The 27,616-nt window shown below is 43.4% G+C and overlaps 1 protein-coding gene across 1 annotated transcript in view; it reads left to right on the forward strand.

The window, feature by feature from the left end:
* The window catches only part of NUP153 (nucleoporin 153), an 80,281-nt gene that overhangs the window by 46,398 nt on the left and 6,267 nt on the right, over positions 1-27,616 (forward strand). Inside the window, exons 16-20 of the mRNA XM_075826602.1 lie at positions 5-604; positions 2,757-2,954; positions 3,212-3,970; positions 20,293-21,015; positions 23,915-24,178. Coding sequence (XP_075682717.1) covers positions 5-604; positions 2,757-2,954; positions 3,212-3,970; positions 20,293-21,015; positions 23,915-24,178 — 2,544 coding nt within the window. The remainder of the gene's footprint in view (positions 1-4; positions 605-2,756; positions 2,955-3,211; positions 3,971-20,292; positions 21,016-23,914; positions 24,179-27,616) is intronic.

Below are 27,616 nucleotides of genomic sequence, written 5' to 3' on the forward strand. Positions count from 1 at the left end.
CTAGGCTTTTCTGCTTCATCAACTTCTCAACAGACTACAACAACTTTGACTCCATCTAAAAGCATGTCCTCTCCCCTTGCAAGGCCTCCTGCAGGCTTTGGTGAGAGCAGTAAACAGGCTTTGGGGATTTGGTATTGCAGCAAGTGCTTAATTGATAATAAGGCTTCGGACAGTAAATGTAAGTCTTGCAGCACGCCTAAAGAACTGCCGCCTGCGGGCTTGAAGGAGTCGGCCACTTCAGCACCCAGTACCCCTGTTAAAAACACAACTGTGACAAACGTGCAAGGATTTGGAAACCTGTTTAAAAAGGCTCTCGGAACCTGGGATTGTGATACTTGTTTAGTACAGAACAAACCTGAATCTACAAAATGTATTGCTTGTGAAACTCCCAACCCTGGGACTGGGGCTAAAGCGTCCCTGCTCTTATTTCCCACAACAAAGTCTGATAAACACACGGCTCCTGCTGACAATGGTTTAACTTCTGCAAGCCTTAAGTTTGAGGAATTGGCCAGGAAATCTATCGGGTCATGGGAGTGTGATGTGTGCCTTGTGCAGAACAAAGCAGAAGATGGCAAATGTATTGCCTGCACCACCCCAAAACCAGGTTGGTGAAAATGTCAACGTGGCTGTAAAATTAAGATGATCAAAAATCAGAGACCCATTTAAAGCGGTCAGTTAGCTAGTTCTCAATTGACTAGCGTGAATGCTGGACAATAAACTGTAGTATTATTGTTCAATTTGTGCCCGCGTGAAAATTTCCGTTAGCAGCGGCATGATCGGTTAATGCTGCTCGTGGGCAACATTTTCAATACGCATTGCAGGTTAGCGCACAGCTTTTGGAAGAACCATTTATTTGATTATTATAGTGAAATTTTGATTTATTTATTTTTATCCACTTTATAAAGATTTTTTTTTTATAAAAAACAACATTTTATCCTGTGTATATATAGAAGCTGTATTGTTCCATTAAAGCAGATTCGGTCAGGTCAGCTGTATGGACAGCTTGGCTTAAAGCTGGTCCTGTGTGTCAGACATGCTTGATCCATCTAACAACGATAACATCTCATGAACTTAGGTGTGATGATTATTAGCTGGATGCTACGTGACACACAATACCAACTTTAAGCGGAGCCTTAAGTACAACTGACCTGACGGAACGGTACAGCTTCACCATATACAGGATACATAGAAGCTGTATCTTTAAAAAAATGGTTTAAAGTTCGATAGCTTGATTTATTTAAGAAAAAAAAAATTCGCTTCAAAGGTGTACGTATCCTTTAAAACCCCTCTTATTTTTACCGTCTATCAGACTTATGGCTGACAGGACCATTTTAATTTTAAATTCACAATTATTCTTTCTTAACTATCTGTTTCCAGTCACTAACTGTAATGTAAATTGCCCATTTGTTTGAATAGGCAAGAAGGTTACTAACTTTTCAACAAACTTTGAATAAATCAACAGTGCAAGCGAAAATAAAAAAAACGTAATATTTCTTATTAGAGAAAAATGCCCCTTTCTTCCATTATCAGACTCCTTTCCTCCCCAACTTTTCCCTCACTTTGAATGTACTGTGTTTTGTTGTCTCAAGATGAGACGGACTAGCACTTGACTTGATGCATTAGGTTACAGCTGCCCATAGAAGTCTTTGGCGAGTGTGTGACAGATAGGAGAGCAGGATTCTCCTTTCTGTGTGCAGTGTATAGAAGACTAACAATAAGGGCCAGTTCACATAGAGTTTTTGTTCTGATGGTGACACGGAAACGGAGTCTGATTCACCGCCAAAAACCGGATGAAAACGCACCCCATTTCAATGGGAGGCAGAGGCGCCTTTTGTTTTTCCCGGCGGCCTTAAGCAGTACCGCCTTTGACTTCCCATATGAAATCAATGGCAGGGAGAAAAAACCTGCAGTGCTGGTTTTCAAGCGTTTTTCACTGCGTTTTTTGCCTGCAGTCCTCAATGGCCACGGGCAAGAAGCGTAGACGGGTCAAAATTTCTGAAGGAACTTTGAGGCAGATTTTTTTTTTTGCCTGCAAAAAAGTGTGAACTAGGCCTTAAAGAGAACCTTTTACCTGCTCATACATGTGCAGCATGTAATGGGCAGGGCTGCACAAACCCTGGGACAAGATCACACAGTCTTGTACTTGTCTGCCGAACTGGCACGGGGGCGTGTAATGGCAAGGGGGCCTGTCACTGCTGCGGAGAGTGCAACTGCTGCAGAGAGGAGAGCGCGCATGCACGCTCTCACTCTTCAGCTCTCGGCAGACAAGGACAAGACTGATCTCTTGCGAGAGATCAGTCTTGTACTTGTCTGCCGAACTGGCAAGGGGGTGTGTCTGCACATGCGCGCTCTCCTCTCTCCAGCTCTTACACTGTCCGTAGCAGTGACACGCCCCCTTGCCATTACACGCCCCCGTGCCAGTTCGGCAGACAAGTAACAGACTTATCTCTCGCGAGAGATGTAAAGTTCCCCAGGGTTTGTGCAGCCCTGCCCATTAAATGCCGCACTCCGCTGCACGTGTATGGGCTGGTGAAAGGTTCTCTTTAAGCTCCACCGACTAGCTCCAGGAAAACTGAGATTTAGAGTGAGAACCTGCAGAGGGGAAAACTGAAAAAGAAACGAAAAAAATTCAATCCTATAATGGTCAGATATAGTGTTCTTACTCATGTACACACACGACGGCTTACTCTGAAAAGTTAACAGTTAGGTACGCTTTAAAGGTTGCTTGTTTTTTTTTTTTCCTCTTTTAAATGTAGGAACTTTAGCTCCTGTAAATGCTTCTACCTTTCCAACTCACGCACCTGAGCCTCAGCATCAACTTGGATTGTTGGATCAGTTCAAGAAAGCATCTGGAACCTGGGACTGTGATGTTTGTTTGGTAAATAATAAAGCAGAAGTTGTAAAATGCGTCGCCTGTCAGAGTGCCAAACCAGGAAGCAAAGTGGAGTTAACAGGTGGGACTTACAAATTGTGTGCTTAAACCAATGTTTTTTTTTTTTAATCGGTAAAGTATCTCACGCTTTTGTTTACATATTGTAGCTCATGCTGACAGGACAAGCTTATATGCGTGTTTTGGACCGGTTGATGTATCCGGCTTCAGAACTGTGATTGAGAAATGAGTACTGTTTGTTTGATGTGTGGATTGGTTGTCTTTTGTTTTTGTGTTTTTATATTTTTTTAGAATTGAATTCTATTTTTGTCATTTTTTTAGGACTTTGTACGTTACCTGGTTCGAGTGAATCCACACTTCCAACAATTAAATTTGGATTGCCATCCTCTAGTAACTCTGGAGAACTTAAGTCAAGTGCCTCCACGGACTCCTTAGCGTCTAAGCCAGGTGGATTTTCTTTCCCCAAGTTTTCTGGAGAGATTAAGTTTGGTGTCACTTCTTCACCTTCTAAGTCAACAGATGAGAAAAAAGACACTGGCTTCACATTTGGAACACCTAGTTCTACTAGTAATTCAAGTTCAACATCCAATTTATTTGGCTTTAGCAAGCCTGCGCCAGCTGATAAGGACGCTATTGCTAAACCATTGTCAGGTGAAAATCTGTTTGCATCCAGTGCTACTGCTCCTAAACCAGGGACTTCAGAATGTCTTAGTTCTAATGAGAAATCTAATTTGACAGTGTCGTTTGGTTTCACGGAGTCTAGAGAGAAGAAAACTGAAGCTCCTGTTGCAAGTGGGTTTACATTTGGTAAAACAGAACAAAAAGAGACAACGTCCACCTTTGTTTTTGGGAAAAAAGATGAGAAATCGGAGACTACCACGGCTGTAATATCCGCTTTTGGATCCAAGAACGAGGGAGATCAGCCAAAGCAATATGTGTTTGGCAAGCCAGAAGACCCCAAATCTGATGCTCCAGCATCGGTCTCTTTTTCTTTTGGTGTCCCTAATACTGCAGAGAAGAAGGATTCAGATCAGACTGCAAAGCCAGTCTTTTCTTTTGGCCTTCCTACCCCAGCGACAGGTAACTGCTATTTTCTAATATACAAACCATGTACACTTCTCACTTCTTCTTTTTTTTTTTTTTTTTTTTTTTTTTTTTTATATATAGTTTATTACACTACCCCCAACCTATAATTTGTATTTTTCTGCCCTATAACTAAATTTTTCACAATAAAATAAAAATCCTTCCACTGTCAGGACTTTATATATTAACTCTAGTGAGGGCAAGAGGAAGTAGTGCTTAACATTTGTAGCAAAATTGGAGTGTAGTACAGTCACAATATTAAAGTAGTCTTAAGTTTTCCGCTAATCCATGTTTATCACCTATCCACAGGATAGATGATAAATATCTGATGGGTGGGGGTCCGATCGTTGGGACCCCCCCGATTCCCGAGAATGGACTTACCTTTGGCCGTCCCTGTGCTCCCCATGTGAATAGACTTGTACTGTGCATGCTTGGCCACCACTCCATCCACTCTCTTATTGAAAATGAATTGAGCAGTGACTGAGCATGCGCAGTACCCCTCCATTCACGGGTACACAGGGACAGCCAACCAAGCCTGTCCTCTGGATGGGGGGGGGGTTTCCAGCGGTCCTGTGGATACGTCATAAATATCGATTATGGGGAAACACCTTTAACCAGTTCAGGACCGGGCTATTTTGCGCCTTCAGGACCGTTCACCGTTTAGCCCTTTTTAGCACGTGTTATTATTTGTTGGGCTAACTACTTGATTTTTGCAACGTTTTTTCCGTAGACAATGCAGGTTTCTTTTTTTTTTTTTTTTTATCGTTTTTATACACACCTTTTTTGCTATTTTAGAATTTTTATTCATAAAGTTTGAAAATAATAGTAAAAAAATAAGCTGTTTTATGTTTCAGCTATTTATTTTTTTTGGTAACATAGTTTTACCCTAAAATAGACCTTTTATTTGTGATCGTCATTGTCTACCGTAAATTTTAATATATTACATGTCTATATTAGGGTAATTGGGTCAGCGCTAGCATTACAACAATGATTGGCGGGGGGAAGGTTTTTTGGGGGTGGGTATTTTGTGTATTTATTATTATTTTTTTTTTGCACTTGACGTTACTATTTTTTTATTACTATGGTCTGTCCCTCAAAGGACAAAAAAGACCTTTGGGGAACTCTATATATATTTTGCTTTCTTTTACACCATCTTTTCCACTGTAACTGGAAATGCCCAGCAGCCCCAGTTACAGGGGAAATCAGCCCTCTCATAGTGACGATTGTCACTAATAGGGCTGTGCTGGGTCTAGTAAGACCCAGCAGCAGCCTGCCACTAACGGCACCCGGCGATCATGTGACCAGTCACATGATCACCGGGAGGAATAGACAGAGCACCGCGGCCGCTTCCTCTATTCCTATACACAGCATTCATTGAGCGCTGTGTAAAAGAGATCAGAGAAGACAGAAGCAGCTAAAGCTGCTTCTATGCTCTCCTCAGAGTCCCCGGCAGTCACTGACAGCCGGAGACCCGACATTCAGCTGCCTGATCGCGTGGGCAGCAAGTTAAAACCTGAGCCGTAAAAAGTCTATGGCTCGGGTTTTAAGGACCCTGACCGCTGGCCGTAAAAATACAGCCAGCGGCCGGGAACCAGTTAATAATAGAACATTATAAAGCTGTTTTATTGCACATTAATTTACATAATGCAAAATATTTAACTTTTTAGCCAGTTACACCACTTCAGGAGTCGACCTGTTTAGCAACAATTCCATAGCAAAAAATTTTAATGCATTGGTTACCAGGCTCCTGGGGTTTGTTCAATAATGGCATTACGTTTCTGTCAGCCCTTTTTGGTGCCTTTTTAAACCAGGTAGCAAGAGCTACATTGCTTGCCAACACGTCCACCCTCCAGCAGAAATAACGCTATGTTCACGTTTTGTTGTGGATTCTGCATTGAAAATGTGCAAAAAAGTACAGTATAATGCAAGTCAAGTGGGTTTTACAGAACCACAGTCACACACAATAAAATCTGTCCAATATGTTATGGATTTCTATCTTGATTTTTTGCATCCATATCTGCAGGTAGGAATTTCTAGCCATGTCTGAACATACCTTTTTTATTTTCTGCAAGTATGGGGGAGTTTTTATGTTGCCTTTTACAGAAGTATGAAAAGTAGAAAGTTTAGGCTTTGTTCACATTAATAAGACCCAATGTTTATATCCCTGTTCCCTGCCTCAGTCATGACTTGTGCTGTATACTCCAAAATGATATGTGCTCAGCAGTATTTTCGGACTGGTTTTGATGACTTTTTTAAAAAGCATCTTTCTCGCTTGTGTCTTTTGGATACAGAGAAGACCGTGAGTTTAGGCTGCTGCCACTAAGAGGCAATGCTAAACAAAAAAGTGTTAGCTGCTCCTACACAGGCTATACCCTTCCTGCAGACATTGAGATAAACCTGCTGTTTTGCATTTGAGGAAACAAGGGGTAAGAATATTCTCCTACCCAAACCCACCCACCCACCTCGCTCCACTTTGTAATCTGCCAGGAAAGTGTAACCTCTGTCCCTAAGTTTTTCTTATTCTTAGGCTGAAGTTCCTTCCCTCCTAATTGCTTTGGATTCCCTGCTGCAGTGACCAACTTTTTATTTTTTCCCTGCCTTTTTTTTCTTCTTACCTTGACCACATCTGCTCTAATTTGGGCTCTCTTCCACTCTCTCAAGGCCGGGCTTGCTTTCCATGGTCACGTTGCATGATTTCTTGTTCGTCCACGTGACTATGGGGCCCACCCACGATGCTAATTGAGGCCCCCGGCTCCATTGTGGCCTTCTAGGCTGCACTTTTTAGGATTAGTGTGCGAAGGCTTTTTTTATTTTTTTATTTATTTTTTTAATATATAAATAGCATCCTACTTTTGCCCACTGATTGTGCGGGCCTTAGGCTTACCCTGCAACTCTAAATCCAAGGCTCTTTGTAGCAGTGCAGTCAAGGCGGCAATGCAAAACTGGAGAGTCCACAGTTCAAGTCCAGGAACGTCAGTTCCTGACAAGTATAATGGATAGTGGTCAGTTTTGACCCCTCTGCCCTGCCTGCCAACCCCCAAGGATGTCATCCGTGTCCAGTCTACTGAGCCTGAATTTCCTAGGTCTCCCAATCAGTCATGGACATCCTGGGCTATCTAGCTGACCGATCCCTTCCTAAGAGACTGCACCTCAGTGTTTTTTTTTTTTTTTTTTCCCCCTTCCGCAGCAGTCCCTGTAAAAAAAACAAAGACCATGTCTGAATCTACACTGGACCCTAAGGGTATGTTCACAGAGTTTTTTGATGCGGAAACCACTCCGCAAAACTTCCGCCTGCAAAAAAAACTCCACGTGAATCCGGCCTAATAATAGTCAACTTCCCTTGCCTAGAGGTAAGTTCTGAAGCCCCCCTACTCATGCGGCGGCTTATTTCAAGGAGAAGTACATGATCCTAAATCGGACTTGGGAGCTGTACGGTGCTCCAGAATGGGATAGCTTTATCACTGCAATCCAAGAGACGCTCCACATTGAGGCTCCTGCTCCCTCCAATCCGTTTTAGTTGTGAGGGTTTCTCCTTTCGGAATATCAGGGTATGTTCACGCGCAAACTCAAAAAATTTCTGAAAATATGGCGCTGTCTTCAAGGGAAAACCGCTCCTGATTTTCAGACGTTTTTTAAAGAGGCTCTGTCACCACATTATAAGTGGCCTATATTGTACATGATGTGATCGGCGCTGTAATGTAGATTACAGCAGTGTTTGTTTTTTTAGAAAAACGATCATTTTTGACGGAGTTATGACCTATATTAGCTTTATGCTAATGAGTTTCCCAATGGACAACTGGGTGTGTTTTACTATATGGCCAAGTGGGCGTTGTACAGAGGAGTGTATGACGCTGACCAATCAGTGACCAATCGGCGTCATACACTTCTCTCCATTCATTTATACAGCACATATCGATATAGCTATATCGTTATGTGCAGCCACATACACACACTATAACGTTACTGCAGTGTCCTGACAATGAATATACATTACCTCCAGCCAGGACGTGATGTCTATTCACAATCCTGACACTTCGCTAATACAATGCCGACACTACAGCACAGGAAGCGTAATCTCGTTTGACAGTTTACGGCGTAATCTCGCGAGATTACGCTTCCTGTGCATGATCACATCATGTACAATATAGGCCACTTATAATGTGGTGACAGAGCCTCTTTAAGCCACTTCGGATTTTTGCTACGTTTTTCGAGGCGTTTTTTACTTCCGTTTTTGGAGCGGTTTTCTATAGTCTCCAAAAACGTCCCATGAAGTGACCTGCACTTCTTTTTCGCGGCCACTTTTCAAAACGGCCCGTCGGAACAGAACGCCATTTTTCCCATTGAAATCAATGGGCAGGTGTTTGGAGGCGCCTCCAAACACCTGCCCGTTGATTTGAATGGGAAAAATGGCGTTCTGCTTCTGATTTTTCCGGCGTTTACGGGCCGAAAATAGGCCGTGTGAACATACCCTCATACGTTCTCCCATAAGTTTTTATTGCTAACCACTCGGCCATGAGTCTTTTGAACTGTGTAAGCTCCCTAATAGGAATTTCTCCCACGCCATACGCTTGGATCTGAAGACCTACTTGCCAGGCTGCAGATTCGCCCATGGTAGACTTGTCGGTCTGTCAACTGGCCAAAACTACCACTTTCCGCATGGCAGATGCTACCTATTTGTAGTCGCTGGGGTATCTTGTCTAAAGCCATCCAGGTGACCTTGTCGTATTGCATTTTCCTTTCCAGAAAAATAGGGAGACTCTTTGCCCGTTTCACTTTACTTATTACTCGATCTGCCGTCCTATTTGGTTCAAAGCGTGGGGAGCTGGTTCAGCTTCCAAATGCTCTTACAGGTCTACTTTTCTGACTTCTGAAGTCTGGAAAAGATTCTCTGGGCTACTGGCTACAAAATACAAAACAAAAAAGATTCCAGAAACAAGACAGGCACTCTTTGGGATAATAAGAAATATGTAAAAATATTTAATAAAATTTTTTTTTTTTTTTAAACTCGTTTTATTGAAGGAGATACATAAACACCATGATAAAAGACATATCTGGGCCGCCGCACAGCGGACATGCCCAACATTAATACAAAAGTGCGTGTTACAATATCATGTCAGCAATGCATGGCATTACAATCAACCTCAAATTTAAATATGAATCAAACTAAAACATAGCATCTAAACCTTTCACAATCGTTCATAGTGCACGATGTTCCATATTTTCTTAGAAGCAATAATATATCACCATATGCAGAAGACAGAGAGCCCGCAAATCCCGATTCCATCTAAGCGACCTAAGGTATCTATAATGTCGCACCCCATCTTAAACTATACATTACCCAAACAGATAGGAGAGGTAACCTCTTCCCCCCCCCCCTTTTTACAAAACACCTTGAGTGGGGACTGCTCTAAGAGCCCTAGATAAAGCATTGTTGGAGTAGGATGTGAGCTCAGAGTTACACCATTGATCCCACACCCGATGAAATTTATCAGGGCATCTTCTATTAACATAAACAATTCGTTCATAAGGTATCATAGAATTAATCAGTTCTATCCACATAGATTTAGTAGGAGTACGAGGATTCATCCACCTAATAGCGATAGCCTTCCTAGCCATAAATAACGTCTCCTGAAGGCACGTACGTGTTGGATTAGTATACATCCCATCCTCCACCAATCCAAATAGGCAAATTCCTGGTTCCAGTCTAACTGGGACTTCCAATACCCGGGATAACAGGTCAGTAACTTCAGTCCAGAAAACTTGAAGTAAAGGACATTCCCATATCATGTGATGAAAATCAGCCGGTACATAGTGACACCTGGGATTAGGCAGTCTACCCATTTTATAAAGACGGACCGGGGTAAGATAACTCTGGTGTATGATGTAGAGCTGTATAAGCTTATTGTTAATAGCAGGAGAAACAAATCTATGTGACTCTAATAGCTCCAATCTGGAATCCTCATCTAGGGATGGGATCAAGATCTGCCACCTACCCATTGCTGGGAGAGCTGCTTTATTTGCCTTCGCATGTATAAGGTAAGAATAGATGGAGGAAATTAACCCTCCGGGGCCCTGTGATCTAATAACCCCAATCAAGGGATAAGTGGAAATAGGTGTTACTCTCCCCCTATACGGAGTCAGCAGTGAATGGCGCAATTGCAAATACTTATAGAAAGCTCGTCTTGGAGCTTGATAGGTTTCCTCCACTTGAGTAAAGGACAGCATCACATTATTCACAAATAAATCTCCCACCGTATTCACCCCCAGTGTCGACCAAAATGTATCATCCTGTGAGGAGAATAACTGATCTAGTGCCACATTCTGCCATAGGGGTGTTTCCGCTATTATTTGGTCCTCTCCTGAGATCTTAAGTGCTGCCGACCAGACATTGCGAGCAACCCTATGTATCGGTAAAGATTTCCTACCAAGGGGAAGTGAGGGTTCTAATACAGGCCAGAGTTTAGGAATATCCCAATAGTTTGCCAGACATAGTTCCAATCCCTCTGGTACGTCCGGTGACACCCAGGCGGCCATATACTTGAGCTGGCCCGCTAGATAGTATAAATATAAATCAGAGAGGGCCATTCCCCCTAAATCTCTGGGTCGTTGCAATTTTGCTAGCTGTAACTTAGATCTAGAAGATCCCCATATGAATTTAATTAGTTGCGATTCCATTTCCTGGAAAAATGACCTTGGGATATATACAAATGTGTTGCAGAATATAAAGACATTTAGGCTGAACCACCATTTTGATAAGGTTAATACGTCCTGCTATGGATAGTGGTAGTCCCGACCAGATCTTAAATTTATCTCGAAACATCGGAATTAGGGGAGCAACATTTGCTTGTACCATGTCAGCGTCTAATCTCGTGATTTGAATTCCCAAATACTTAAATCTAGAAACCACCCTTAAACCACCCACCAATGAACCCACCCTACCATTTCTGCGTGGGGAAAAGTACATCAGACACGACTTGCCCCAATTAATGGACAGTCCAGAAAAATCTCCAAACCTATCAATTATGGTCATTGCTACATCTAGGGACTCATCAGGAGATGACATAAATAGCAACAGGTCGTCGGCATATAGTGCCACTCGGTGTTCCGCAGAGTTTAGGGGTATTCCCCGGTATATCACATCAGATCTAAGTAGAATAGCTAAGGGTTCTACAGCGATTGCAAATAATAAAGGTGAAAGCGGACACCCCTGTCTGGTACCACGAGCCAAATCAAAGTATGGAGAGAGCTGTCCGTTCAAGAACACTGCCGCTCTGGGATGTAGATACAATAAGGAGACCCACTGACAAAACACAGGACCAAATCCAAACCTACGCAGAGCATGGAGTAAATATGGCCATTCAATAGAGTCAAAGGCCTTTGCTGCATCCAAAGATGCCAAGGCCCAGTCCACACCCTGTCGCGATGCAATCTGAGAAACAATTTGGACTCTGCGTAGGTTGTCTGACGTACTTCTCCCCTGTATAAACCCAGCCTGGTCAGGGTGGATGAGAGAGGGCATAATACCATTAAGTCTATTTGCCAATACCTTAGTTAAAATTTTATAATCTACGTTAAGTAATGCTATGGGCCTGTAGGAAGAACAATCCAGGGGATCTTTATCTGGTTTAAGGATCACCACTACTGTGGCTTCATAGAAGGAGTCGGGCAGGGACCCCGCTAACAAGGATTTATGGTAGGTATGAAGGAGTTCTGGGAGTAACTGCTCTTGGTATCTCAAATAAACTTCCAAAGGTATGCCATGCGGCCCCGAGGCTTTCCCCTTAGACATATCCTTCACTGCCTCAGTCAGCTCTTCTATCGTGATCATGCCATCAAGTAGGAGACTCTGTTCATTAGTTATAGAGGGGCAGGTGATAGATTCACAATATGCCTGCAACTCTTCCGCAGTTTCCGTAGTTCTAGAGACATAGAAGTCTTTGTAAAAATCAGAAAATGCAGAAAGTATATCTGACGTAGCAGTGAGAATAACACCATTAGGGCTTCTAATTTTCAAAATAGCTGGGGAGGAAGTATTCTGGTGGATGAGATGTGCTAACAGGCTGCTGGATTGGTTTCCCTGTTCAAAGTACTTCTGGTTTGCAAAGAACATTTTACGCTTGCTTTTTTCCGTCAGATACATTAAATATTGTCTTCCCGCCCGTAACCAGCTAACCCTATTATTTTCCGATCGGTCCGAGACATAAGTGGCTTCTAGTACCTTGCAGGAGTTAGCTAGTTCCTGTTCCCTTTTAACCGATTCCTTTTTAATATAAGAAATGGAGGACTGGAGACAGCCCCTCAAGTAGGCTTTTAATGCATCCCAGTAAGCTGAGTGGTTCGTACCATTACCATTGCCCTGTGTGTAAATGTGAATTTGATTAGGAATGCGATCCTCTGTAAATTGAGTTAACCAAAATGGGTGTATTTTCCTACAGATATGGCTTCTTCTCTGGGACGTGTTCAATTTTATCATCATAGGGGAGTGATCAGAAAACACCCGGGGTAAATGTTCCACAGATGAGATCATTGAACACGCGCGCACGTTACCGCAAATGTAGTCAATCCGGGACAGTGCATTTCTCCCCGGGGTATAACAGGTATATTCTAGAACATCCGGCCACATATACCTCCAAAGATCATGTCATCCCACCTCTTCCAGAAATAGCAAGAGAGGAAGGGGTCTAGCTACACCAGGGGGATCTGTCCCCACATCCGGGCGAAATCTGTCCAATGTAGTATTTGCTACAATATTATAGTCTCCCATGCAGAGGACCGTAGCTTGGGGATACTCTGACGCAAAGTTGGCTGCCTCATATAGTACCGCTAGGGATTGTGTCGGGGGAATATAAATGCCCAGGATAACAATCCAGGCTCTCTATCCAGGCATGTACAAAAATATATCTCCCATCTGGGTCTCTTTGCATAACTCCTGGCTCCCACCTCAGGGACTTGTGAACTAGTAAGGAGACCCCCCTGGAATATGAGGAGTGCGTGGAGTGTGCTGACCATTGTATCCATGGTTTCCTCATAAATTTAATAGTGTCTGACATTAAGTGTGTTTCTTGCAAACATATTATTTGTGGACCTCTTGCTCTGATCTGAGAGAAGATTTGATTGTGTTTACGTGGCTCTCCCAATCCCCGCACATTCCAAGACATAACACTTAGAGACATCATGCACCGCTAAATGAACGATCCTTAAAATACAAACGTAGAAGATTTAACAAAACAACAATAAGCTGAGGGGGAACTCAGTCTCCCTATCAAGAAAATCTTCCGAACTAGGGGAATATATCCCTTCTGAATCACGGGGGTAGTCTGTGTGAGACTGGAAACTCCGCACAGACTATTGCTCCATCCTCCCCCCTCCAGCGTCTCCAACCCACACAAGACGGGCATACAACCCGTCATATAAGGACCCGCAATAATATGGAGTAACAAGTCGCCCCAGGGCGGACTAGCAACCCTTTCAAGGACAATCCAGTAACAACAATATAAGCAAAGTAAAATACAGTGGTTAGAGAGAGTGTACATTCAATGAAAACATATCAGATATACCGATATTATACCACATAGCAGCAACCTGGATCAGCGTCCAGAGGAAAGGAAAAACAAAAGTTCCAAAAGCAAACCGCAGCTCCACAAAAGTCACCGAGTCTCCGTGTCCACGATTCTAGGTGTCGGATAACAAAACCGCAATCATGGTCTGGGGCCTGGGTTATTTCGGCTGTTCAGCCATTCGTCAGCCTCTCCCGGAGTATTGAAAAAGATAGATTTATCATGATGTACAACTCAGAGCCGTGCTGGGAAGACCATGGAGTATTGAATCTGAAGATCTCTCAACCGTCGTTTAACGCCCACAAATGTAGCACGAGCTTTCTGGAGTGCTGCCGAGAAATCTGGAAAAATCGTGACTGTAGCGGTGTTGTGAGTGATCTGGCCCTTTTGGCGCGCAGCTCTCAAAATGGCGTCTCTATCCTTGCTGCTGAGTAAACGAACCAACATAGGCCTAGGCATGGCTCCTGGCGGTGGTGGTCTGGCGGGAACGCGATGTGCTCGTTCAACCACATAAGCCGCAGATAGTGTAGCGTCAGGCAGCGTATCTTTGAGCCATTGCTCCATAAATGTCCCTGGGTCCTTGCCTTCAGCCCGCTCTGGCAGGCCCAGGATACGAACATTATTCCTGCGCATCCTATTCTCGAGATCATCCGATCTTTGTGCCCATGCGTCTGCTGCCCTTTCCAGGGCCCCGATTTGTCGCGCCACAGGGGCAGAATCATCCTCTATTTGCGAGATCCGAGTTTCGGTATCACGAACCCGATCTCTTAGCTTCTGGAGATCCTGACGCATCAAACCAAGGTCCACCTTAACCATATCTATTTTCCCAGTAAGAGAATTAGTAGACTCACGTATAGCAGTCAGGAGCTGTGCTGTGACTTGTTTTAGTGATGGTTCCGGATCCTCATCTCCCTGAGGGTCCGCCTCGTCATGCTGCTGTCCAGGAGCAACGGCGCCATGATGGCTACTTGATCTGGCGAACTCTTTGAGGCGGTCAGCGGCCGCTGAATTGCGTGTCTTACTCATGTTGAGCTCTCCTCTACTATGCCTGCGATTGCCCCAAGTTCAAGGAGTATTTGCGGGTAGTTTTACGGCAGGATTAGTGCAGAAACACTGACGCCGGGACGGAGCTCTCACAGCATGCGACTACTCGCGGCGGGAGTCAGCCACGCCCCCATTTTATTAAATTATAAATAAATATATAGAAAACTGTTTGGATGGAATTACTCTTTCCAAACAGGATGTACACATTTTATTTTACAAAATCTCCTGGCCAGGAAACAAGCGCATAAATGATTATAACATTATTACCATTAGCATATCCCCCTTCATGCAAGATAAATTACCTATATAGTTTAGCCAAATTTGTTTGTTTTGTGTCAGAAACCGCTGGACTCCGTTCACACTTGCGGTTCTCTATATTTTTTTTTTTGGTTTTTTTATATTTTAATCAGAAGCTGGCACAAACATTTCATCAAACGTAATGATAATCAGAATACGGGCTGAAATATCAATTTTATGCCTGGCTACAAAAGCTTTTACTTGCCCCTCCAAAAAAGCATCACCCAAATGATCCACCTCTTCATGATGGTCCTCTTCACTCTGGGCAGGCTCCTTCACTTTCAAGACACTTGGATCAGTCGGATCTCAGAAACATAGCTCTATGAAGTAGGTACTCTGAGCTACAAAATACAGCGGTTTATGTTTGTTCCTCCTTGTACTATGGACTATACCTCCACCTCCAGGGCAAAATCGTCCAATTACTCAGGATAAATGGGAGGGAGGGGGGGTTACTCCAGTTTTTTTGTTGTGCCCCAAGAAAGACTGGTCTAGCTGCCCCATCCAGGACCTTAAAGAGGATCTGTCACCAGATTTTGCAACCCCTATCTGCTATTGCAATGTAGATTACAGTAACGTTTTTATTTTTAAAAAACGAGCATTTTTGGCCAAGTTATAACCATTTTTGTATTTATGCAAATGAGGTTTGCAAAAGTCCAAGTGGGCGTGTTTAAAGTAAAAGTCCAACTGGGCGTGTATTATGTGTGTTACATCAGGCGGTTTTACTACTTTTACTAACTGGGCGTTCTGTATAGAAGTATCATCCACTTCTCTTCAGAACGCCCAGCTTCTGGCAGTGCAGACACACAGCGTGTTCTCGAGAGATCACGCTGTGACGTCACTCACAGGTCCTGCATCGTGTCGGACGAGCGAGGACACATCGGCACCAGAGGCTTCAGTTGATTCTGCAGCAGCATCAGCGTTTGCAGGTAAGTCGATGTAGCTACTTACCTGCAAACGCTGATGCTGCTGCAGAATCAACTGTAGCCTCTGGTGCCGGTGTCCTCGCTCGTCTGACACGATGCAGGACCTGTGAGTGACGACACAGCGTGATCTCTCGAGAACACGCTGTGTCTGCACTGCCAGAAGCTGGGCGTTCTGAAGAGAAGTGGATGATACTTCTCGTCAGAACGCCCAGCTAGTAAAAGAAGTAAAAACGCCCCGATGTACGCACATAATACACGCCCAGTTGGACTTCTACTTTAAACACGCCCACTTGGACTTTAGCAAACCTCATTTGCATAAATACAAAAATGGTCATAACTTGGCCAAAAATGCTCGTTTTTTAAAAATAAAAACGTTACTGTAATCTACATTGCAGCGCCTATCTGCTGCAATAGCAGATAGGGGTTGCAAAGTTTGGTGACAGAGCCTCTTTAAGTTGCCTCAATCATCTTTTTCTATTTTTTATTTTATTTTATTTTTTTGCAGTGAGTATCCGATCTCTATATCCAAATATGTCCAGCCCCTCAGTGCTCCCTGAGGCTTACCCTTCAGCCTGGTGTCTTCTCCTCGTGAAGGTGTTAGCCACACTCATGGCACTTCTCTGGTACAGGTGGATTTCGGTCATATACCACCTGGTGAAGGGCTTCCTCCTGTTCCAAAACTAGGACAGCCTTCAAATCATCATAGGCACTCTTGCCTCTTCCTCTCTCCGTCCAGACGTATTTCCTACAGCAGGGGTCAGCAACTTTGGCACTCTAGCTGTGATGAAACTACAGGTCCCAGGATGCCCTGACAGCCAAAGACGACGTTATTCCAGTCAGAGACCGGATTTGCTGGGAAGTGTAGTTTCACAACAGCTTGAGTTCTGAAGGTTGCTGACCTCTGTCTTAGTGTCTTTCTGGGGTCCTTCCTCCATAGAAGCATTCCTCTACGTTAATGTGTCACACTTGCCCACTACATCAGCCGATTCTGGCCAGCTGGGATCAATTTCCAACTTTGGTGACTCATCTTATTTTTCTTTGTCTGGTGGTACATTGTGCACTTTAGTTAGGGTTCTCCTTTCCAACCATTCTCCAGGGCCGCTCCTTTCCCAGTTTTTTCTTAGCTGGACTTTCTTCCTAGAGGGGCATCCAATCACATTGTCTGACAATTTCACCGCAGCTGCCTACATGAGCTATTCATGTAACCCACAGCTCAGCTGTTTTGCCGGGGTCAGCCAGGTTGCTATTGTGAGTTGAGAGCTATGGTCAAGCTCTATCTGTGGCCCAAATTCCGACAGTGGTCTACTGGATAGCAAACCTCCTCAGCAGAAGACGTTTGGACCCAGGCAAGTGGGTTCATTCCTCCTCTGGCTTGTGTAGTGGACACTGGCCATTTTCTGTGATCAGTTCTTCCTTCTCTTTTCTGCCTCTTCTCCCTAGGATTTTCAGGGGAAAAGAGGCAGAGAACATATCAATCCGGGTGGCACCGTACTTGCCTTATGTGTGTGATGCACATTTGACATGTTTGTTTTTCTGGCAGACTTTCCGTCTTCTACCAGCTATTTGGAGTCACTACGTTTTGAAGCTATGACGTGTCAAACCACAGTCCCGAGATCGTTTTAGAACAAGCCATCACAACTATGCTGAAGGCCATGGTTTTCCCCATCTCATCATTTCCACCGGACCTAGAAGTCTTGTTTTCGCTAGTATGAGGAACGTCTCTAGCCTTACCTTCCTCTCTTGTCCCCAGAAAAATTTGGATGTGGGGGCTTGGGGTCGACTTTTCTCCAAAGGGTCGCCCATTGTCTTCCCTTATGTTCACCACATTACTCCTTCGGACCTCAAGCTTGTATTTGGCCCACGCAATCATCTCATTTTAAAGTGTAGCTAAAGGTTTGACAAACTTCTAACGTGTCATAGTTATTTATGCATTTTCTTAAAGGGAGTCTGTCATTACATTTTCGCCTTCCAAACCGCCAATATCACTATATAGAGAAGGATGATAATTTTCAAACATACCCATGTTGCCCAAGTCAGCACATTGTAAACCGTAAAAAAGTGCTTTTGTTCTTCTGAGCGCCATGTGCAGATGAGAGCACAAGAGTTCTGCAATCCAGAAAGTGTCCTGCATTCTAAGCAGAAACCACGTAGAATGCAGGATACTTTCTGGATTGCAGGATTCTTCGGTGCTCAACTGGCGCTCGGCGGAATAAAAGCCTTCTTTTTTTTTTTTTTTTTTTTTTTACGGCTCACAAGACTGACTTTAGCAACATCGTTTTTCAGACATACCGATCATCCTCCCCTATATAGCGGTTTAGAAAGCGAAAATTTGATCAGACTACCTTTAAAGAGACTGTCACCACATTATAAGTGCCCTATCTCCTACATAAGGAGATGGGCGCTGTAATGTAGGTGACAGTAATGCTTTTTATTTAGAAAAACGATCTATTTTTACCACTTTATGAGCGATTATTTATTTTTTTAGCTTTATGCTAATTTGTTTCTTAATGCCCAAGTGGGCGTTCTACAGAGGAGTGTATGACACTGACCAATCGGCGTCATGCACTTCTCTCCATTCATTTACACTGCACTAGCGATATAGTTATATCACTATGTGCAGCTACATACACAAACGCTAACATTACTGCAGTGTCCTGACAATGAATATACATTACTACTAGCCAGGCTGTGATGTGTATTCCGAATCCTGACACATCTGAATCTTTTCTGTGAAATTTCCAGCAAGGCAACCGTAATCTTGTTTTAAATGACCGTTTACATCGTAATCTCGCGAGATTACGTTTGCCTTGCTGGAAATCTCACAGAAAAGATTCAGATGTGTCAGGATTCGGAATACACATCACAGCCTGGCTGGTAGTGATGTATATTCATTGTCAGGACACTGCAGTAATGTTAGTGTGTGTGTATGTAGCTGCACATAACGATCTAACTATATCGCTAGTGCAGTGTAAATGAATGGGGAGAAGTGTATGACGCTGATTGGTCACTGATTGGTCAGCGTCATACACTTCTCTCCACAACGCCCACTTGGTCTAAAGTAAAAACACGCCCACTTGGGCATTAAGAAACTCATTAGCATAAAGCTAAAAAGCGCTCAAAGTGGTAAAAATAGATTGTTTTTCTAAATAAAAAGCATCACTGTCACCTACATTATAGCGCCAATCTCCTTATGTAGGAGATAGGACACTAATAATCTGGTGACAGAGTCTCTTTTTAATATAGAATTTAGGTTGAGCTTCACTAAAATGAAAGATTCAGGTGTACATTTTTCAATAACTCTATTAGCAAGGTTATGGCTCTTTCTGGTGAAGCAGTGGACGTGCTTGCGAAAACAGTCTCCATTGTGTATAGTTATTGACTCAAACTATGGCATTGGTAAAAATATATTTAAAATGTCATGAGTAATTTTCGACGTGTAAAACCTCTCATTGTTACAAATGGCATTGTTGCACAGGTATTTTCTCATCATTGTATCCTAGTACTTGAATTATGAAGTCATTAAGTTATCGTTTAAGTAAGTTCGTACACAAGTTAGAACCATGGCTGTGTCATGTTTTGTCACATGGAAAAACATGAAAAACTTTCTGCAGAAAAGAACATACAAGTATTCTTGCTTAAGTCTCCTATGAGTTTCCAGTAGAGGGCGCTACGTTCTTGTCACTTAAAAGCTTAGAACATATTTTAATAAGATCAGCTTTGAACATATTCTGTCATTTCTTTCTGGAAATTTCACGATTCATTAAAACCATGTTAGTTAATAAATTTTCAGTGCATTCCTCAATACAGTGTTATACGTTACAAGCAGCACGTCACTTTATTCTCTAATGTTCAAAGTTGCTGGCCGTCATTGTGTGTTGCTGAACTGGATAGGTATTCATAAATCCTTATTACAGAGGCTCTGTCACCAGTTTATAAGTGCCCTATCTCCAACCTAATCTGATAGTCGCTGTAATGTAGATTACCGTTTTTGTTTGAGTTATGACTATTTTTCGTTTTATGCTAATTTCTTCTAAATACCCAACTCCTCCAGCCAGGAGGCGATGTCTTTTCATTCTCTCGACACTCCGGTAAAGTTAATGTGAGAGTAAGTGACAGCACAGTGTGATCGTGCAAGATCGTGCTGTGAATACAGCTCAATGTGAATCATACAGTTTTCTTTACAACGCCCACTTGGTCAAAAGTAAAAATAAAATGCCCAGTTTGGCATTTAGAAAAAATTAGCATAAAACGAAAAATAGTCATAACTCTGTCAAAAATACATGTTTTAAAAAAAAAATCTACATTACAGCGACGATCTGATTAGGTAGGAGGGCACTTATAAAGTGGAGACAGCCTCTTTAAGCAGAAAAAGTTACTACTGTATAATATATCTTTGTCAGAGCTCGGGGTTGGTTTGGTGGATATGAATGCAATGCAGAAACACCGTTTACTCCGTTAAATTAAGGTTTGTCTCCCATTTTTCATTTTGCAAACACAGGAGCCACAAAGCCGTTTGGATTTGGATTTCAAAGTAATGGATCCTCCACAGCACCTCAGCCCAGCAGTATTGGAAGTTCTGGCAGTGTATTTGGCAGTGTTCAGCAGCCCAGCACTCAGTCTAGCACTGGTGTCATATTTGGCAGTGCTGTGCAGTCTGATGGTACATCTGGTTCCAGTGGCTTTGGCTCTACAGCTTTGGCTAGTGCACCCACCAGCACTGGATTTAGCAGTTCTGCTGCATTACCTGCTCCCGCCGGTTCTAGCAGTCTGATAGCTAGTACAACGGCTTTGAACACACCTGCGAATTCCAGCACGATATTTGGAAGTGTAGCTCCTTCCATCGCTGCGTCTGGTTCCAGCAGTGTGTTTGGCGGTGCAGCCCCTGTGAATACAATAAGTGCTAGCAGCGCCTTCGGAGCTTCCACAAACACCTCGGTCAATTCCAGCAGTTTGTTTGGAAACTCGAGTACATCCACCAACTCTTCAGCTGCTCCCTTTGTTTTCGGACAGCCGGCCACCACAGCGAGCGGCACTTTGTTTGTCAATCCAAATGAATCCAAGACTACCTTTTTCTCGGGACCGGAAAGTAAACCGGCCGTGACCTCCACAAGCACTGCTCCAGCTTGTGCATCGCCATTTCTCTTTGGAGCAAATGCTCCAAGTACAACACCAGCAGCTCCGAGCTTTAACTTCACAGGAGCAAACACATCAAATGTAACAGGTAAACTTTTTTACTGTGTATAGCGGACTAAACCACCCAGATATTTGTCTGAAGAAAGAAAAAAAAGAAGACTATTCAGCATACGGGAAGTTTGTGTTTCCGAACAGTTAGGATTTTACAGCTTTTTAAGATTCAAGATAGATGTGTCCTTCCCTTGGAAACGACTGTAGCCTCTAGCTAAAAATGTATAACCTAGTACTCTAATAGCTCTGAGGAATGGCACGATTTTCTCATTAACCATTTCAAGACAACCCCTTTCTGTATGGGCATCAGAGTGGGGGAGGGGGTCTGCCCTCTTTGCAGTAGTTCTCCGCTCTGGCTGACACCTGCTTGTTCTGTCGAACTCCTGTATTACAATGTCAGCATTTTATTAAAATTGCTGCCCTGTTTGGAAATTGTATGGCAGTCGGAGCTTCCCCCAGCATTTACAGCTGATCTCTAAGGGTTCCAAGAGTGATTACACTAAGGCCTCATGCACACGACCGTAAAAACTCCCGTTATTACGGGTCGTAATTACGACCCCTAATAACGGGCTCATAGACTTCTATTGGCGACGGGTGCCTTCCCGTTTTCTCACGGGAAGGTGCCCGTGCCGTTGAAAAAGATAGAACATGTCTTATTTCTGGCCGTAATAACGGCACGGACAGTCCATAGAAGTCTATGGAGCTCTCGTAATGACGGGTGGCTACATGTGTGCACCCGTCATTACGGCAGCGTTGCTAAGTGACGTCAGTAAATAGTCACTGTCCAGGGAGCTGAAAGAGTTAACTGATCGGCAGTAACTCTTTCAGCACCCTGGACAGTGACTACCGATCAGTATAAACCTGTAAAAAATAAAAATAAAAGACGTTCATACTTACCGACTGCTTCCTCCAGTCCGGTCTCCCGCCCGTTGCCTTGGTGACGCGTCTCTCTCGACATCCGGCCCGACGTCCTGGATGACGTTTCAGGCCATGTGACCGCTGCAGCCAATCACAGGTCAATCACAGGCTGCAGCGGTCACATGGACTGCCGCGTCATCCAGGGATGTCGGGCTGGATGTGAAGAGAGGGACGCGTCACCAAGACAACGGCCGGGTAAGTATGAATTTCTTTAACTTTTATTACAGAAAAGGCTGTCCCTTCTCTCTATCCTGCACTGATAGAGAGAAGGGGCTGCCGATTAGTGCAGTGCTATTTTGCCGCCAAAAACGTGCTCGTAAATACGGGTGGAATACGTGTGACACCGGACCCATATTTACGAGCACGGGTTCGTAAATACTGGTGCAAAACGGGTGGAATACGTGTGACACCGGACCCGTATTTACGCCAGTATTTACGGGTGGGAAAAAATACGGTCGTGTGCATGAGGCCTTAGGCTGGGTTCACACGAGCACATTAACGTCCGTAATGGACGGACGTATTTCGGCCGGAAGTCCCGGACCGAACTCGGTGCAGGGAGCCGGGCTCCTAGCATCATAGTTATATACGATGCTAGGAGTCCCTGCCTCTCTGCAGGAGAACTGTCCCGTACTGTAATCATGTTTTCAGTACGGGACAGTAGTTCCACGGAGAGGCAGGGACTCCTAGTGTCGTACATAACTACGATGCTAGGAGCCCGGCTCCCTGCACTGAATTCGGTCCGGGACTTCCGGCCGAAATACGTCCGTCCATTACGGACGTTAATGTGCTCGTGTGAACCCAGCCTTAAAGGGGTTCTAAATGTTTTTAAGCCAATCTCGCAGAGTTCTGCTTTTACTGTATAGTTTGTGTAAAAACGTGCTCCTTGTAAACCGCAGAGACTATTGCCTGGACTTGATGTATACATAGGCTTCCCTGTATCTTCCACATCTATGTAGCTTCTCCTCGCAGACTAATGATGGTGATGCAAATCTGAATAAACACTATGTAAGCGGTGACCGCAAAGGTCTGCTCATCAACTGTTTAAAGAGGCTCTGTCACCAGATTATCAAATCCCTATGTCCTATTGCATGTGATCGGCGCTCTAATGTAGATAACAGTAACGTGTTTTTTTTTTAAAAAAACGATCATTTTTGGCCAAGTTATGAGCCTTTCTAATGGACAACTGGGCGTGTTTTCTCTTTCCAACTGGGCGTGTATTGTGTGTGTAACATCTGGTCGTGTTTACTTCTTTCACTGCACAATCACACTGTGCTGTGGATCATGCTGGACTGGAACAATGAGAAGTGTAGGACACTGATTAGTCACTGATTAGTCACTGATTAGTCACTGATTAGTCACTGATTAGTCACTGATTAGTCACTGATTAGTCACTGATTAGTCACTGATTGGTCAGCGTCATACACTCCTCTGTACAACACCCAGTTGGTAAAAAGTAAAAACACGCCCAGTTGTCCATTGAGAAACTCATTAGCATAAATCTAAACTAGCTCATAACTTGCTCAAAAATGATCGTTTTTCAAAATAAAAACCACTGCTGTTATCTACATTACAGCGCCGATCAGATTATGTAGGAGATAGTCAAGTTACAATCTGGTGACAGAGCCTCTTTAACCAAGTACAGGGTCGAAGTTCTGCAGACTACAGTGCCTATTACTTACACCATCCGATTTCAGATGGAACTAGCGCTTGCTACAACATGCAAATGGCAGCTACATTGCTGGTTTTACTTCATATTTTTATGCCATTCCTTACCAAGAGTTAAATACAATAACTTCATTATGGTTTCACTACACTTTAGTGAGTACATCAAACTCATTGTGTGTAAGCAGCAATAGTGCAATGAAAGGCACAAAATTACTGTACATATTCTAGGCATTGCAAAATGGAGTAATATGGAGGTGTATAAAGAAAAGCGGGATGTGGGAAAAAGGAAGGAGAAGCAAATAGCCATTGCATAAACATATGTTGTTTTTTTTATTTATTTCCCCCTTCTCCAGGTACCAACTCCTCTCCTTTTATCTTCGGTGCAGCCGGAGCACCCGCTCCTGCTGCTGCGGCTAGCCCTGTTCCAACATTTGGGAAGCCTGCCAGCCAGACAAATGCCCCTCCAGCCTTCGGCTCATCTGCATCTACTGGTTTGTTTCCCACTACTTCTCAAAATGTCCCGGCTTTTGGATCACTGAACAGCAATGTGCAGACCCCAGTGTTTGGACAGCAAAGCTCTCAACCTGGTTTTGGATCCAATGCAGCTCCTGCAAGTGGTGAGTATCCGGCTCTTGTGAGGGTAGTGGGTATTCGTGAACACTAAACTCCGAGTAAGCAGCACAGTGATGAAGATATTGGCATGTTTGATGGTTTAAAGGATTGACATTGGTGTGCCAGTCCAGAACCGTTCTGTCTTGGGGTTAATGATATTTTCCATCCATGTACGTTTATATGCTTGGTAGGTGCTCACTGGGCTGCTTCTGTATCTCTCATCGAGGTCCCCAGTGGTCATTCCACCATCGATCCTTTTGATACGCCATAAACGTGTAAAAAAATAGATCATCTATGGAAGCAGCTCTCAGCACTTATAAGTCAATGCTGACTGGTAGGACAGGTTGAAGGACTAAATCATTGTCTGGCCTGTGTATATAAATTATATATATAATTGATGTTGGGTTCGTAGTGGCGTAATTTCTATTTATAGTTTGCCCTAGAGCAAAAAAGTGATTCTTTTTCACCGTACTTTAGAAATGAGGTATAACTTTTTTTTTTTTCCTTCCATTAAAACTCTAAATTATCCTACACCACAAAGAATAAAAATTGTCACCAACAGTCCCATATCGTTTGTAAGACTTTCAATTTAATAAAATAGGTTAAATGTGACCTATTTGCTATATGTGTGAGTGAGATAGGCATTGTGGTCTCCATTATTCCCATAGACTTTGAATGGAGCGGTAGCGCTCATGCTCGACTGCCGCTCCAATGTCCTCCTTACTGCAACCGAGCAGTGAGGAGGAACGGAGGTTAGGAAGCCCCGTTCTCCCGATCGATGGGTATGCCATCGACCAGAACATATCACCTATTCTGTGGATAGGTAATAATTTATGATTTTGGGAAAGCTCTTTAAGTTACTACTACAGGATGGAAAAGATCATGATTTGATTTCAGATTAATTTAAATGCATGTACAATAGCAACATGCTATGCCTTGAATAATTTTCTGAATTTAGAGCACATAATAATTTTGTCACTTTTAAATTTTGTTTTAACACGTTGTTCAACAGGCAAAGGTAAAAACTGCAAGTGTTTTTTGCCAGAAAACACGTCAAACGCTGTGGCCGTTCGTGGCATTTTTTTTCAGTCTCCCATTGATTTCAATGGGGTTTCTGAGGCGGAAAACGTCTCAAGATAGGGCATGCCGCCTTTTTTTCCGCTCGTGGGAAAACCGCCTCCACCTCCCATTGAAAACAATGGGAGGGAAAAAAACTCTGTGTGAATAGGGCCTTAGTATCTGAGCAAGCGCAATGTCTTTTATCTAATGAACGATCATCGCAGTACCCAGGCAAGCGCAGTGGTGAAGTTGACCAATGAAGATAGTAGAAGTACGAGGCACTTACCGTCTGTGGCATCTCGGTCTGTTAGATGTGGAAAAGCCTACGACCGTTTCACTGCGGTTGTATTACCACTGAATTTGACTACAAAATTTTAAATTGATTTATATAGATCAGCACGGAAAATGAATTTGCATCGTATTTTTTCTAACCAGATTCAGGATCGGGAACTTCCACTAGGAGAGGGAAGAGTTAAGGCTGGGAATCTGGGCTTTAGTCTCCATGAGAACTTTTCTCCGGATGATATTAATGTTTCACACACTTATGGATGTCTCTCTGGATAATCCATTTGGTGGGGAAACCGTTAGCAGTAGTGAGCGGTTCATGGGTGGAGTACAATCCACCTTTTATCCCCCCTTGCCTGCCGGCTCTTCTTTGTATATGTTTGTTAACCCCTTAATGACCGCCGATAAGCCTTTTCACGGCGGTCATTAATGGGCTTTTCTACAGCGCCGCCATTCCACGGCGCTGCTGTAGAATAAAGTAAACAGAGCAGGGACACGTCAAATCACCCTGCGCTCATCTGCCAGAGGCAGCAGAGGGTTGGGGGCATCCCTGCTTGACCAGGTGAGATCGATATTAGTATTGATCTCACCCGTTTAACCCCTCAGATGCAGTGCTGAATAGCGTGCACCGCATCTGAGTGGCTTTGGAGCGAGGGAGGGAGCTCCCTCTCATCCCACCGACACCCGGTGATAAGATCAGAGTGTCTGTGTCTCTGATGGCAGCCGGGGGCCTAATAAAGGCCCCCAGGTCTGCCCGTAGTAAATGCCTTCTAGGTCATGCCGGAGGCATGTCCTAGCAGATGCCTGTCTGTGTTAAATGGACAGGCAGTAATACACTGCAATACGAAGTATTGCAGTGTATTATAATGGCGATCGCATATAAAAGTCCCCTAGTGGGACTAGTATAAAAATAAAAAAAAGTTGAATAAAGTTAATAAAAAAAAAAATGAAAAACCTACTTTTTCCCCTTACAAAATGTTTTACTATTAAAAAAACAAAACAATAAAGCAAAAAAAGTTACACATATTTGGTATCGCCGCGTCTGTAACGTCCACAACTATAAAGCTGTTACATTTTTTAACCCGCACGGTGAACGCCGTAAAAAATAAAATAAGCAATGGAAAAATTGCTGTTTTCTGTGAATCCAGACTTAAAAAAAATGTGATAAAAAGTGATCAAAAAGTCGCATCTACTCCAAAATGGTACCAATAAAAACTACAAGTTGTCCCGCAAAAAAAAAGCCCTCATACAACCGCATCGGCGGAACAATAAAAAAATTATGGCTCTTCAAATATGGAGACGCAAGAACAAATAATTTTGAAAAAGTGTTTTTACTGTGTAAGTAGTAAAACATACAAAATCTATACAAATTTGGTATCTTTGCAATCGTAACAACCCGCTGAATAAAGTTGTGGTGTTATTTATACGACGTAGATTTAGGGCGCAAAAAGAGTGGTGAAATATCAGGTTTTCTTCTTCCACCCCCCAAAAAAGTTAATAAAATTTAATGAATAAATTCTATGTACCCCAAAATGGTGCTATTAAGAAGTAAAATTTGTCCCGCAAAAAACAAGACCTTTTACAGCTATGTCGACGCAAAAATAAAAAAGTTATAGCTCTTCGAATGTGACAATGGAAAAATTAAAAAAATGGCTTGGTCATTAGGGCCCAGAATGTGAGCAGGGGAAGGGGTTAAAGGAGTTATGAGTGAAGTGTTTAAAATATCTCACTGTCACTTCAAATCTGTCGATTGCAGAACTAAGAGCTTAAATGGCTTAGTTTCAATAAGGACATTGTCCTGAAGACGGTACTCAAAAGACTATTGTATAGAAGAGGCCCATCGCCAATTGCATGATCGCACAGTTTATGAACTACTTAACTGGTTGCCGACACAGGACGAGTATGCTCGTCCTGAGCAGCGAGCACTTCGCGCATTAGGACGAGCATACTCGTCCTGTGTGACAGCAGTCTCTGCGTGTGCGATCGAGAGCGGGGCAACGGCAGTAATACACAGCCACGGCCCCGCTCTGACAGCGGAGAGGAGAGAAACATCTTCTCTCCGCTGTTAACCCTTTGAACGCCGCGATGACTGCTGATCG

This window comes from Rhinoderma darwinii, chromosome 5, assembly GCF_050947455.1.
Source record: "Rhinoderma darwinii isolate aRhiDar2 chromosome 5, aRhiDar2.hap1, whole genome shotgun sequence".
Lineage (NCBI taxonomy): Eukaryota > Metazoa > Chordata > Amphibia > Anura > Rhinodermatidae > Rhinoderma > Rhinoderma darwinii.